This window comes from Aethina tumida, chromosome 5 (assembly GCF_024364675.1).
Source record: "Aethina tumida isolate Nest 87 chromosome 5, icAetTumi1.1, whole genome shotgun sequence".
Classification (NCBI taxonomy): domain Eukaryota; kingdom Metazoa; phylum Arthropoda; class Insecta; order Coleoptera; family Nitidulidae; genus Aethina; species Aethina tumida.
This window is the reverse complement of record NC_065439.1, coordinates 19,870,871-19,886,295: the sequence shown is the minus strand read 5'-3', so window position 1 is coordinate 19,886,295 and position 15,425 is coordinate 19,870,871. Positions and strand designations below refer to the sequence as shown.

At 29.6% G+C, this 15,425-nt stretch overlaps 2 protein-coding genes across 3 annotated transcripts; one reads left to right on the top strand and one right to left on the bottom strand.

Moving 5' to 3' along the window:
- Positions 1-132: 132 nt before the first annotated feature.
- On the bottom strand, positions 133-13,602 carry LOC109595485 (GTP-binding protein Di-Ras2-like). Of its 2 annotated transcripts, XR_007548184.1 has the most exons (8): positions 13,191-13,602; positions 12,392-12,649; positions 12,200-12,340; positions 4,272-4,541; positions 3,133-3,265; positions 2,908-3,041; positions 2,643-2,848; positions 133-383 (listed from the first exon to the last, which is right to left on the bottom strand). XR_007548184.1 is itself a non-coding variant. In XM_020010871.2 (3 exons), the coding sequence occupies exons 1-3, from the start codon at positions 13,326-13,328 to the stop codon at positions 12,146-12,148; spliced, it is 591 nt and encodes a 196-aa protein (XP_019866430.1). In that variant the 5' UTR covers positions 13,329-13,600; the 3' UTR covers positions 8,985-12,145. The 2 variants fall into 2 exon arrangements, 1 of the variants encoding a protein (XP_019866430.1); XM_020010871.2 differs by lacking the exons at positions 133-383; positions 2,643-2,848; positions 2,908-3,041; positions 3,133-3,265; positions 4,272-4,541 and having other exon boundaries at positions 8,985-12,340; positions 13,191-13,600.
- Positions 5,951-8,641, top strand: LOC109608192 (27 kDa hemolymph protein). Its single transcript, XM_049968148.1, has 5 exons — positions 5,951-6,109; positions 7,157-7,344; positions 7,404-7,680; positions 8,035-8,182; positions 8,239-8,641. Exons 1-5 carry the CDS (start codon positions 6,052-6,054, stop codon positions 8,453-8,455), a joined length of 888 nt encoding a protein of 295 aa, XP_049824105.1. The 5' UTR covers positions 5,951-6,051; the 3' UTR covers positions 8,456-8,641.
- Positions 13,603-15,425: the final 1,823 nt, after the last annotated feature.

Sequence of the window (15,425 nt, the reverse complement as noted above, 5' to 3'; positions counted from 1 at the left end):
CATTCGGCACCCGGGGGGGGGACGGTGCGATTTCAATTTGCCAGAAGACAAAGCCGTAATTTATCAATTACAAGAAAACGGAGTAAGAACGAATTGCTCGGAGGAACCATATGTACAAAATCAAACTTTAATGCATGTAAAACGTTTATTTCATCTCTTCATATTTCTCCCGACCTGTTGTGGAAATGTTTCCAAATAAGTCGTTTCACAATTTATCCTCTTGGACGTTGATATTTTTTATGGTCTATGCACGTTAGCAATTTCTTTTATGATATTGTAATAGATGTCAATACCCCTTGCGAACGTGTCCATGGTCAAATGATCGGTGTATTCATTGTTTATCTCATCGCACTCAATTTCGGAATCCAATTGGAATAACATAGCTGAAAAATGGAAATAATCCTTTTTAAAATATTGTTGTCCAGATAAAACAAAAAGTATTTGTTGTTAAGATTAAAAACGTCTTAAAATTTTAAAAATAATAATTGTGTGTGATAAAACTTGAAAATATAATTAATTTCTTGTTTATAATTAAACTAAATAAATTAGTCTTACAGTAATATAATTCTTTCTTAATTTAATTTAATTAAACCAAATTATACAATTGAGTTTGTTTAATTAATTAATATTTTCTTAAATTTTTAGTTTTATTTATTATTCAAGAACACTAAGAAAATAAATTGTTTACAGATAATTATTGATAAATTAAATCTATAAAACTTAATGGAAATAAAGATTAACAGGAAAAATTAGACCATTGTGGAAAATTACTCTGACATGTTCTCGCATTTTCGTGGGAATAAATTTATCTGACGTCACATCTTTTATAACCCAGGTAACTTCTTAGTAAAGGTTCTTTTTATGCTTCTATTATTATGCACACTACATAAAGTAACACATTGATAAAAAATATTAGTGGTTTTAAAAAAATCTATTACAAATTAAGTAATTAAATTGTTTTTTTGCTTCTATTATTATGTATACTATTTAAATTTGTATTTAAAAGGTATGGAAGTTTACAGAAATTATATTTATTGAAAACATATAAATAAAAGTACAAAATATGTATATTGAATTTAAATATTAAATTAAAAACATTTATTTCACTTCTCTTGATAATTTTTGAATGAAAAGGGAACTCGGGTACATTTATCGAGAGCCACAAATAATCGTTGAAAGAGCCTCATGTGGCTCGCGAGCCGCAGATTACCCATCCCTGGTATATACTATTGGTAGAATATAATCAAGTATGAGTTGGATGAGGACATAAAAGTTTGATGTTAAAATTAGACATTAAAATAATATTTATTATTACAGACAATAATTTATAGTTATGTGTTGGTGTTTCTTTCAAAATATCTACTTTTTAGAAAAACTGTAAAGTTAACAAGTTTTCAATTATTTGCCTGGTGTAAGTAAAATAGAAAATTCCAAAATATTTGATGTCTAGAACCTCTAGATTATAAAATAATAGACATAATTATCAAGTATTTAACACATTAAAAATAAATAATTTACCAATAAACTGAAGACTATTACAGTCCATAGTTCAACAATTCTTTGGATATACCATTGATAGAATAATAGAATGAGGTTTGAACTGAAACTAATATAACACATAATGTTAAAATTAAACATTAATATAATATTTTATTATGTGTTACAATTTATAATTTACAGATGTGTTGATGGTTGTTTTTAAGACATATACTAAAAATACTTCCAAATGATTGAGTCTAGAAAATTTACAATCCTAATTAATAATTGATGTTTCCTTTAAAAAATATTTTTTATTTTATTTTTAAAAAGACTCTAAGTTAAGAAGTTTTCAACAATTTGCTTGATGAGTACTTATAACTTATAAAATTCCTAATTATTTGGTGTTCAGAACCTTTACATTATAAAATAATAGTCATAATCATCTTTAAAGTAATTAACACATCAAAAATAAATTATTAATCGTGATTATTATAGTCCATAGTTCAATAAATCTTGGGATATATCACTGGTAGAATAATAGAATGAAGATTGGTCAGAAATTAATATAAGACAAAAGTTTGTTAATATTAAAATAATATTCTATTTTATGTTATATATAGACTATAATTTTGTTGTTTTGATAGTCATTTTGAAGGCATGTTTAAAAAATGATTTAAACTGTCTAAAATATATATTAAAATTGTATTTTATTATGTTATATACTATAATTTACAGTTCTGTGTTGATAGTTATTTTGAAAATATGTACTAAAAATCATTTCAATTAACTGATTTTAAAAAATGTACAATCTTATTTAATAATTTGAGTTTCCATTAAAAAATTTCTTTTATTTTATCTTTAAGAAGACTGCAAAGTTTTCAACAATTTACTTGATGAGTACTTGAAACATCCAAATTATTTGATGTCCAGGTCCTTCAAATCACAAAATAAAAGTGTTAATCATTTTTAAAGTAATAAACACATCAAAAGTAAATTACTAATTATGAAATTACAAACTGTTATAGTCCATAGGTTAATTTTTTTCTCTAAAAATAATTTTTGTATGGTATGTGTATGTTTTAAAAAACAAATATTATATTTAATATATTGACCACATTAAGTTAAATAATTCATATCAATCAAACTCTAATTCAACAACTTACGCATATTAGCTTATGGTTGTTCCAATTTTAACTACACAAACTTCACTTATTAAAGACTTTCAATTGCACGGTGTTACTCACACACAAGGTAACAAAAACTCACTGTGTATCGATAATCTCAATTAAACATCCTGTTCAATTTTAGTACTATTTATCCAGAACCTGGTCCTAACAGGAGTTATTTTCCTCATTGTTTACATTTGAGTCTGTAACAAATATTTTTATAAGTTTTATAAAATTTACAGTTCATGTAGAAATTGTATACCTTTATTAATATATATTGAAGTCTTCCACTTGATGTACTCTTTGCCATATCATTATTAATAGTAATAATTCTATTATTCAAAAATAACATCTTGGTTTAAGTCAATATTCCTCCATGACTGTAACAAGAAAAGCCTAAAAAATTCAATTAACAAACATTAAATTTTTCGTTCACTTAACATAGTAAACTATGTTTAAAATAGAAAAATAAAAGAATGCTACAAACCAATGTGAATAAATAATTTTTGTTGGTTTTCAAAACCAATGTCAGGCTATTGATTTTCCAAGTGCCACATCAATAACTTTCCAAGATGGTCAAATTGTTTGGCATTATTTCTAGAAAAACTCTGAAGTATCATCTGAAAAATATAGATAAACAATTATTATTATATATTTAAATTTTAAAAAATTATAGTAATAATAATAATTACATTATTATCCTATTAAAATTAAAAAAACAAATTAATTAACAAGTAATTATTGTTTGTTAATTTTTAGTTTGTTCACTTACAAACTACTTGAAAAGAAAGGAGACGAATGAGGCTTTTGAATATGATTTGTACACAAATTTGTTAGATGTATGTGTCAACTTTTAATTATAAAGTTTTATGAGCTCTGTAAGATACCAAAGCAATTACACAATATTTGTAAATGTTGTGAATCTTTTATATAATATCTATTGGTGTACATCAAGCTGAAACTAATACAATACAATAGTTTGATAAAAATTAGGCATAATTTCATTAAAATACTGTGGTTAACCATAATTTATACATGTGTCAATAGTTGTTTCAAAGACATGTAGTAAAAATAATTGTATTGACTGAGTCTGGAAAATATACAACCCTAATCAATAAGCCAAAAACTGATGTTTTCCAGGCCAATTTCCTGAAAACTGCAGGAATGTAATGCATAGGAATGTTGTGTAATTATTAGATTTCCCAATGTAAAAATCAGTTAATAAACCTCTGTAAGATTTCAAACATTTCTTTAATCCTTTATTAACTCGCATGTAAAAAATAAACGATAAAAAGTACAAAAAACGAATAAAATGTCAAGTTGGCGTCATCATGGAAAAATTTCCTGTCTGAAAACCGCATTTAAATTAATTCCAACACTTCAACAATCGTCGACATTTACCTCGTATCTATATCACGCCACTTTAACAAAGCCACAACGGTTTTAACGAACAAGAACAACGATAAAACAAAACAATTGTCGAAGCAAAACTTTCAATCCACACCCAAATGCGAAACGAAGCCAACTATGTGGTTTTGACATTGAGGGTCTTTTTCCATGAAAATAAAACTAAATTGTCGTTACCTATTATCTTAATAATGGTACAATGAATGTTCAATAACTTACCGTGAATTATTTGATGGTGGAACGACGAAATTTGGAGATATTCACCGATATTCTTGACAGCTTGTCCAGGCAACGCCACAAGCGCGTACGCGTTGCCTGATCAGCTGATGTCAAAGACATCTTTCGACATACCGCAGAATTTATAAAAGAAAATGCGCGTTGGAGACGTTTGTGTAATTTTTTAATTTTTCATTTACGTTTATTGCTTTTTAATCGATGTTATCTTCATTTTTCATTCTCCAGAGCTGCCTCTTACAGTAATAGTGTCACCTGTAAAACATAGCATATTAATTTATATAATCGTGAACAAACTAATAGATTCGTAGGGATTAATAGAGTCGTAAACTGTAATAATTATTTATTATGAATTTTAATGATTTCAATGCTGTAAACTGTTTTATAGATTTTATGGGACGTGTAAGCGGGATTTTTTAAATTTGAATCAGCTGTTTTGGAGACGCGGAACGTATTGCGCATGCGCAAGTCAATACCATAAACGTATTGGTTGCTAGACCAGGTTATTCTAATGACTTGTTTATTAACAGACTTGGCGGATTTAAAATAAAATATACATATACAGTAGGACTTTTCCTACCCGTCTGAATTTAGATGGAGACGTCATGTATAACAAAGATAGAGAAGTTTCCTCAGGAGAAACTTTAGAAAAAAATATTATTTAGATTTTCTTCATTATTAAACGTATCCTACTTGTACCCAATTTTAACATCACCTTGTATAATTTATAAACTCATTTGTATACAGAAATTACATGACACTGTTTATACAAGAAATATTTTGTTTAGATAGTAGAAACTATTTGAAAACTATAAATTTTATAGAGATTTAATAGATGGTAATAAAGAACATATTGTGTAAGTTTGCGATATGTCCATAAAAACGAAACAATTTTCACCACTACAAAATCCTTTAAACGGAAACGAAAAATAATAAATAAATAAATTATACATGTATAAATCTAAATTAATACACGATTTTGTTATTCCCTTAATAGATAAAAATAAAATTAATATAATATTAATGATGTGGTGGTGGACAATGTAGTGGTCCGAGAAGTCCTGGTGGATTATGTGGTCGATCGGAGATGAGGAGGACCGTGATGAGGAGGTGGGTTGTGTGGAGGACCTTAAAGAAAAATTAAATTGTATTTTCTTTATTTAAATATATTCAAATATATGTAATTCTTATATTGAGTTGAGAAAAATACTCATAAAAACATTTGTTTACCTGGAGGATGATGTGAACCTGGCATTTTTTCTTTTCTGACTTCTGCATCATTAAGTTGAGACGGTATTGGTCTTATATACCCCAATTATAATCTATAAAACTAAGGTGGGGATTTCATAAGAATTTTGTGATTAATAATGCATTTTTATGTTTATTTTTGTTTCTATCAAGAATACTTCAGTAATGGAGATAATTTTTTTCAAATATGTTATAACAAGGGATCATATTTATCACTGGTTTTACCCAATGTATGATATAAAAATCATAATTATCAGAAAACCAAAAATAAAACTCTTGATCTCAAAAATCACCAATAATTTTAACTAAATTGTATATCATTTCAGGACTTTGGTGCACTGCTATAAAACATTTCCAAAAAATACATAAAAAAATGCCGGTATTCCGAATTTGAACCATCTCCCCAATCACCTGGAGGTCAAATACCAAATCGACTGCAGTGTAGGGACTCCACAAGCACCAGTCAGTTCAGTCACTGCAGTTATCCAGAATCTGTGCTGTGTCGAGTTTCAACACCATGCTTATCATCAACAAGTTAACATTCGCAACGTGCCTCGTTGTTACTCTGGTCAGTGGTAAGTGTTGGCAAAAACATTGCAATTACAAAGTCAAAAAATTAATGTGTGCGATTATTAAAATATTAAGTAAATCAAAATAATTAAAAAAAAGGTAAAATAGCTGAATAATTTAAAAATTACAATGTGCGTACGTTGTTGAAATATGTATAGATGATAAATAAATCATCAATTGTTGCAAAATGATAATTTAATGTTAGGCGGAACGACATCTAATTTTTATATTGTTTTTTATTCTACATTTAAAATCATTTGTTGAGTTGATTAAAGCTTAATTTATTATTATTTTTAAGGAAAACGGGAACTTATTAATAAATTTCGTTATTGTTTTGGAGCAAATATTTATTTGGAATTGTGTCATTATTAGATAAATATTATTTATTTAAAATTATTGCGACAGTTTGTAATCTAGTTTATGGAATAATCCATTAAATCATAAAACAATTAGAAATTTGTAGACATAATGGTGCACAAATACACTAATTATGTTTAATTAATTTCAATAACAGACTTCAAAAAATCGTTAGGATGTCACAAATAGTTTTATGTCATGGAATCTTTAACTTGTCCCGATGACCATGAAGTCAAAGTTTTATTTTGCAATCGTTACATAGGTCAGTTTTGTTAATGGCATGTTGGATTCAAATGTAAAAATATATTTTACCTGATATTAATGAAAGTAACCACGTGCATGTAATACAGGTGTTTTCAATTCCTTGGAATATTTTAAATTTATTTAAACATATAATATATATAAATGGAATTTATAAAATATCTAGAACATTTTGTTGGCTAAGAATACTTCACCAACTATTGTATTTATGAGCTGGTAATGAAATTTAAATTTCTAAATATGACAATTTTCTTACAAGGTTTTACTAACATACATAATTATATTAGCCGATTTCCGTTAAGTTGAAATTATTTAATTATCCCTATTGGCAATGGCAGATCTCCAATGAATTGAATTTTTTTACTTCTTTTTAAATATTTCAATAACTTTCCACATTAAAAGTTCTTGTAATAAATATTTTTCATCATTTTTAGGTTTTGGAGCCACTCAAGAAACTAACGATTTAGATCTGGACGATGTGAAAAACAAACTAAGCAACCACATTCCTGAATTAGGCAGTTTCAATGAATCAGCATTGCCAAGTCCGGAACAAGTTGAAGAATCTCTTAAAGAAAAATGCAAGAAAAACGGTGCTGATCCCACCATCATAGATAATTTAAAAGTAATTTTATAATACTACTACAATAATTTTGAAATATGTGAAATTTTTTGAATTTCTAGGAACAACAAACGATCATAAAAAATTGTATGGAAAACTACGTCAACACCACAGTGTTGAGGGATGAGTTAGAGAAAGCAAAGGAAACTGGTTCAATGGATGTGGTTTTCGGAAAGTATTGCGCTAAATACGGGGATGTAAGAAAATGTTTTTCCACAGCTACAGAAAACATTACTATGTGCTTAAACGAAAAAGAAAAAGAAGCATATAACTCTTCGATCAAAGCCATAGCCGAATTAAAGGAGTTCCTTTGCTATAGAGACGGAGATCGGATGGCTAGTATGTCTCTCTATTCTTTAATAACAACACGTTTTTCTGAACAGTGATAAGCATATTTGCTATAAGTGTTTGCATTCACTTGCGTAAACTGCGATGACAAATTCACAATGTTGAACATGAAATTTACATAGAATAAATCAAATATTACATGCCTTTACAAATAACTTGCAAATGACTGGTTTTTCTACATACGAGTTATTATTTCAATTAGCCGAATAATTAGCAAATAGTTTTTTAATTTTAATCATTATTAAAATACGGTTCAAAGATTAATTAGACGCCAACGATATCGAATATCCCTCACCTTTGGTCGAGTTACTGTGAAAAACAAAAAATAACACACTTTATTTTTAGTGTTTGTTGCTGAAGGCGGTGTAGAATGCGTGACTGAAAAAGAGGAAAACATTAAGTACTGTCTAAACCAAACACTGGGTTCCAGAGTGCCGGACAACCTAAATGTGGACAACCTTCCCTTGCTGGTGTTCACCGAAAGCGAGTGCAAGTAAGACATTCAATTATCCTAGCTCCACATCACACTAGCTGGTCCATTTTTTGCAGGGATTTCGAGAAGATGAGAGTGTGCATCAACAAAGAACTGGAACAATGTAAAACGAACACACCGGCCAACTTGGTGGACGCCTTCTTTAGATACTTAAAGAAACACACACCTTGTAATTCCACCTCAACTTTGGAATTACAGGCTACCAGTGACGCCTATTCGGCGGTGGCGTCCTTTGCCATGGTATTAGGCATTTTTGTTGTATTTGTGTTTTAATAATTGATTTATTACTTTGTTTTAATACGCCTTCGACTGATTAGTTTAAAGAGTTAATCATCGAAAAGGATTGAATGTTTTATATCAGTCCAGTTGTATTAATTGTATAGATATACGTAATAGATTTTATTGTGATAATAAAATATTTCTTTTGTATTATTATGTAGATTTTAATATATGTTTTTTGAGTTTGTAACAATTTTTTCAGTTCCTAGAATAAAAACCACAGTTATATCATCATCAATATTTGATTTATTAATTAATAAATATGCTTACAAAGAACAATTTACAAATAAAAGGTTTTACAATTTTAATATTTTCGTTTTTTACATTAGATAACATTTATACAAAAAACGCGGTAGGAACATATAAAATTACAATAATTATTCAACACAATATCCACAATAATTATTAGAAATGCACCGAATTAGTTTTGACTGACCATACGATAAGACGAGGAGTACAACGGTTGAACAACGAATATTCGTCTGGAAATTATGTGAATTGTTAGTTTCGGAAAACTACGGCAACGATATTGTTCAATACTGACCGTTCTGGATTTTACATATTACAACTTCCATACAATTAATATTCGCTAACTCTAATGGACTTAAAATCGAAGCACAAACGCACATCAAAGTCAAAAATTCGACGTGGGAAACGAACAAGGGTTCGTGGGAGGGGCTCGTGTGGATGATTATCGAAATGTGCGAATAAAAATTTTGGCACTGAAATTAACATAAAGTGTTCGGTCTAATCTTTGACTTGATCGATGGACGAGAGCTTCAAGATAGACGAAAAGAGGAGGTTTTCGTATTTACAGGTATTGCCAGTCATGTAAAAATGGGCCAGTAAGAGTCGAACAATCCTTAACACATAAAATAATGATAAATCTTCATCAGATTACAGAAAGAGAGTTGACCGTTGTTAATTCCAGTTAATTAAGAATCGACCCGACTCTTATTGGACACAAAATTGAGCTAAAATAATAAATTTAAAGCTATCATTGTTCTTCAAACTATCAGTAATAAGTAAATAATCTACAGGTATACAAATTGGATCCTTACGTTCACTATATAATAACAATTTTTTTTTGTTGCAAAGGTGACAGACTTTAGTTCAACAGTGAAACAACAAGTCCATTTACAGCAGCCCCCCTAAAATTAAAATTTAAATTACGATTGTCCGCATAATTTGTAATAGAACTGAAATATAAGATAAAATTAAGGGTTTAAATAAGTTTTCATGAGAACGGGGCTGATTTTTAACAGACAGCAGATAACAGCGTAATTCGATAATAAACGTAGTAAAATCTGTAACCTCTTCTTCATGCTAATAAAAGCATTTTTGCAGTTTGAAAATGCAAAAATCGTAGTTGTGGCTTCTACAGAGCAAAAAGACAAAATATTTTTGAGTAAATTTTTTTTGCTAGTAATTATTTTTTTATATTCGTTGCATAAATATATATGTATTATAAATTGATCACAATTGCAGTTCATATAGTGAACACTATAAAGCGTGAATATAACAAATTTTTATAATAACAAACAATGTTTTGCTTAGCACCCAGTCTAATAATTTCAACGGTCCATCATTGTACTTCGCTGCTAAATATTCCAGTAAACAACCAAATATTAAAAAAAAAATAAGTAATATGTCTGATATTTTTATGGCACTGCATATATGTTTTGATATTAGGAAAAGTATCCAAAAATATGGGACTATGTAGAGACAAAAAGACTGATATGTTGTAATTGGTTTGGCCCCTTTACTTAACACCAACCAGTTCTTCCAAATTACTCTAGTTTTGCAACTAATCACCAAATCCGACCTGTTAAGGCTTGAAGTACAACGATGGACGCAGCCTTAAGAACAAGTTTATATGTATATATTTAATAACTAGAATTTCTATATTCGTTTTTTTTCACTACTATTACTGATATGCTATTGTGACTGACATATGTATAATGTTAATAATCGTTCAGTAAAAACCGAGTTTTACTGTCCTTCGTTACAACAAGATCTGAAGGATGGACCCGTCTGCGTTGTTTTAAATTTTTTTCGCTGCGGGGCGTTCCAAAGCTCGACTAATGGAAAACTGTTACAACGCCGAGGTGTTTCGCTCGATTTTATTAAGAATTTGGAACACCCGAACACGTGAATAACAATTGGAAACAGGATATGATCATGTGAATTAAACAATCAATATCAGTGCCAATAAGTAAATGATGTAAGTTGCATAACATCAAAAACATTATTAATTCAATGAGTCAGTTTGGAATGTTCAATGGTAAATGCTGGACGATGGACGTATTTTCTATTTTCTGGGAGTACTAATACTAATAAACTAATCGTGGGTTATTTACTCCGTCAGTATTCTATCCTTAATGATGACCTTCATTGCTGTCGAAATATTATATATCAGAACTAAATGGGAATTTGAATAGAAAATTCGTCATCGAAAATGCTACTGACTCAGTGAGCCGAGCAAGTGCCAAAGTGAAATTATGTACAAGTGTTTGTGACGGGATTATGTTTAAGAATTAGCTAATAATATTGTCCACAGATGGGCACTTCATCAATAACAGTCAACAAGATTTAAAAACGAATGAAACAACATCATTTGTTCGTTACTTTCGGCATTGTTCAACATTTTAAAGGATACATTGAGAGTAGAACAACGTGCAAGTCTGAGACGAGATCCAAGCATATCATTTGAAGTATTACACCAAGTAATGAAGGACGCGACTTAAAACAGTTAACACCATGTCCCTTCATTACTTATGATCATTATAATATTCCAATTAGAGTTGGATATGTTCCAGATCCAATAATAGATTCGTCTTCGACGACGAACGTCTATAATCGTCAAATGATCCGAAGATTACCGGCTTTTTGGGGGGATTTGTTGCAGCACGACGGCAAAGTTGGCCATAACAAAGCTAAAGAAACAAACATGTTGTCCATTCGGCACGACTGAACTAACCAAGATCCCATATTTGGTAGCTGAAAAGTGTACCATCAACAATTTTTTAAGAGAGCTTTAGATGACACAGATGTATAATCTAGAAGCTCAGTCAATCAGAAAGTAGGTTATATACTTTTCATTTTCATTTGGAATATCCAAAATTTAAGTATTATAATTTATTGTCGAAGTAATGTGTTACAGACTAATAAAAAGCTATTCAAAACTGAAAATTTTGCATCCAAAAAAACGTGCACAGTTAAGTATTAAAGCCAATTAGTTTTGCAGTCTTCAAATTAGTGTATGCGCCACTTTCCAAATTTGTTCCCTTAAAAATATTGGACCCCTTAAAAGCCTGACAACGGGCTAACCCTCTACCGTCGGGCGGCAACAAACCTCAACAAACCAACGACTAAGTATGCTATAGAAAGAATACAGCCCAACATTCTACCAATAAATCATCTTCCCACTTGCCCGGCCAACCTCCATAACCAGCTTGGTCGAGAAAACGTAGACAATATGTGCGACGATGTGACGGTGGTGAAAAGATTAAAACAGGACAAACCCTTGGGCGATCCGTGGCAACGTCACAGTGGGAAATTCGGTAACGTAGCCCGGACGTGTCGCTCCAAAAATGTCTGAACGCCGTCCGCAAAACGTGCGGACGACGTCTCTCGACAACTAGTTTAGCACCAAAAACAAAAGTCGACGTCGAGGACAACGAATTACATCAGATCGCATTTGTCTTTAGCGACACGGCTGTTGGCCTTACCGCCCACCTGGAGGCTCACGTTGCGACTCTTCTCCAGATTCAGGAGCTCCTGGAAGAGCTGCTTGACGTTGTGATTGGTCTTCGCCGACGTCTCCATGAAGCTTATGCCCCACTCGGCCGCCTGAGCCTGTCCCTCCGATGTTGTCACCTGTAAATATTAATTTTAGTAACACATATTGAATGAGGAATTATGTAGTACCTCGCGGAGCTCCGCACTTTCGTCGCACTTGTTCCCGGTTAACATGATCGGAATTTGGCTGGTGTCAGGGCCTTTAATCTCCTTGATTACCTCCCAGATGGGTTTGAGCTCCTCCAAACTCTGGCGGCTGCACACTGAGTAGACCAGGATGAAAGCATGGCCTTTACTTATGGACAGTCTCTGCATCGCTGGAAACTGATGAGAGCCTGTGGTGTCTGTTATCTGCAGTGTGCAGATGTTCTTGTTGCAGCTTATTACCTAAAACAGCCAAAATTATCAATTACTGTGAAAATAATTTATAATATGCAACAAAAAATAAGACCAGATAAAGAAACAATACAAAAATTATGCTTAATATTAAGGTTTTAAACAGTTTACAAAAAATACTTTCATAATGTAACTTTATTTGAAGTACACTTTTGTCCTAATATTTGCCTCTGAACATTTTCATAGTAAATATCTGGTTTACATAACTTATATTTAGAAATCAATATAAAAATAATTCACACTTTTCTTTAATAAATATTGCCCATATGGAACACACATTGTACACATTTGCAACTGAAATATTCCATTAATAAAATAAGGAGTTAAATGTGCCAAATAAAACATAAACAATCATTAGATCTTGGTATAAATAAATAATAGTGATAAAAAATAAACTTACCTGATAAACAAACATCAAGCACTACAAATAATACATCAAGTAACAAAACCAAGCAATAACAAAAACTGAAAATAAAAGAAACATAAATATAAATAAACAAATAAATAGTGGTTGAGTGTTGGATGGTGTTACCTGTCGATAGGTGTCCTCAATAGTTGGGATGTAACTCTCCCTGAATGTACCTTTGACAAATCTCAATACCAGGGAACTTTTGCCAACGCCACCGGCTCCAAACACCACAACCCGGTAGTCGTTGCTCTGTTCCGGCATCCTAGCTATTTTTCCCTCAATTTTGACCAGCTAATGTTACCCAATTCAAATAGAAAAGAGGTTATATGATCACATCTTCGGATTGCGGATTGTTCTCCATCTGATACATATTCGAATGGTGGACGGTCCGTTTACACACTTGTTTCGCGATAACCGGGTCGGTGGGTTTGTTTAAATTGTTGCAAATTGTCTCAAAATAATGACGTCATTGTAAAACTAAAAATTCTGTATTGATTTGCAAGGTGTCGACATCTCGCAATCGCAGTCGTCACCTCTGATGTGACACAACAAAATAAAAATCTTTATTGCTTTAAATGAAGTAAATACGCAAGTACTTTTACGAGGAAACTATTATTTGTTTTATTTTGAAATTGTTAATATAAAATAAAATGCGCAGGTTAGTAACCTTTGAATTTAGGTCAATATTAGGAATTACTGGTGCGCAAGCTCAGGAATTCAAATATGTTGATTATGTTACATGCTTCTTTGTCACTTTAATCTTATAACTTTTTGGGGTGAAATTTATTAGAGTTCTTAAATAATATCTGACATTAAGAAAATTATTAAACATTGTAAGTTTACGTTATTTATTTTTATTAAGTAGTTATTAAATAAATTAAACAACTTGAAGGAAAAATTTTAAAAATAATCAGTTTTATATACAAAAATTTCAAATTTTTAATATTCCATTTTAAACGATTTCTACTTTACCATCAACAAAGTCTGTTCATTAAAAAAATTAGAAGTTATTATTTGATTTGAATGTGCTAATTAAATATTATAAATATTTGAAAATCCTATTATTGTTAAAATATTTAAAATATGAAGAAAAAAACAAAAAGTTTGAAATAATAAACGTGTTCATAAAAATTTCAAGAAAAACGTCAAAAAAAAAAAAAAAAAAATGAAAAATTATGTTATTTTTTTGAAATATTCTATTTTTGATGAACTTGATAGGGTTTCTATTTAATTTTTTTTTTTAATTCTCTGGAAAAAAGATAGGGTTGCTATTTCTTTTTTTTTTTGAAAATAGTTATTTATAATGAATTTTTTGAAAAAAAATAGGCATACGGTATAAAATAATTTTTTCATAAAATTAAATTAAATTTAAAATTAACTTTTCAATAAAAAAATTATTTTATTTCAATTGACAAAGACAAGTTCTTTATCACGCATAAAAATGGAATATTAAAGAAAAAGAAAAAATATAGATTTTTTGATTTTGTATGATATAAAATCCTAATTTAATAAAAATTGTTAAATTTTCAAAAATTCATAAAATATTAAAAAATTACATTATTGAACTTTTTTTTGTAAATATGTTTTCTTAAACTTTTTGAAAAAAATAAGCATATAATAAAAAATAAAATTTATAAATATCTCAATCAAAAATCGTAAAAATCGCCATTTTTTTTTCAAATTTAAAATTAATTTTTCTCTAAGAAATATTATTTTTTTTTACTCGATAGAAACGTACTCTTTAATGCGCTGAAAATAGGTGGAGTCGTGATTCTAAACAATAACCAAAAGCATTTCTACATCTGAAGACGCACACATTATCAAGTAGTTTGCTTAAACATTAACTTATATTCCATTTCAAAGAATAAAAGAAAAAGTAAATTCCATTCAACGGTAAGACTGATGCAATATCATCATTACATAAATATTGAGTATGAATATTATAATAAGCATATAATAAAAAATAAAATTTATAAATATCTCAATCAAAAATCTTAAAAATCGCCTTTCTTTTCAAATTTAAAATTAATTTTTCTCTAAGAAATATTATTTTCTATTTACTCGATAGAAACGTACTCTTTAATGCGCCGAAGAGGATAACATTTAAAAAAAAATGTCGATAGCTCAATTTTTCCATTTGTTATGGCTGAAAATAGGTGGAGTCGTGATTCTAAACAATACCCAAAAATATTTCCACATCTGAAGACACACACATATCAAGTAGTTTGCTCAAACATTAACTTATATTCCATTTTAAAGAATAAAAATTTTTTGATATTATTGTTATAATTGTCAATTAATTTTTTTTTGAAGAATAATTAATAAATAATAGAAAGTAATTAAAATGATAGGTACAGG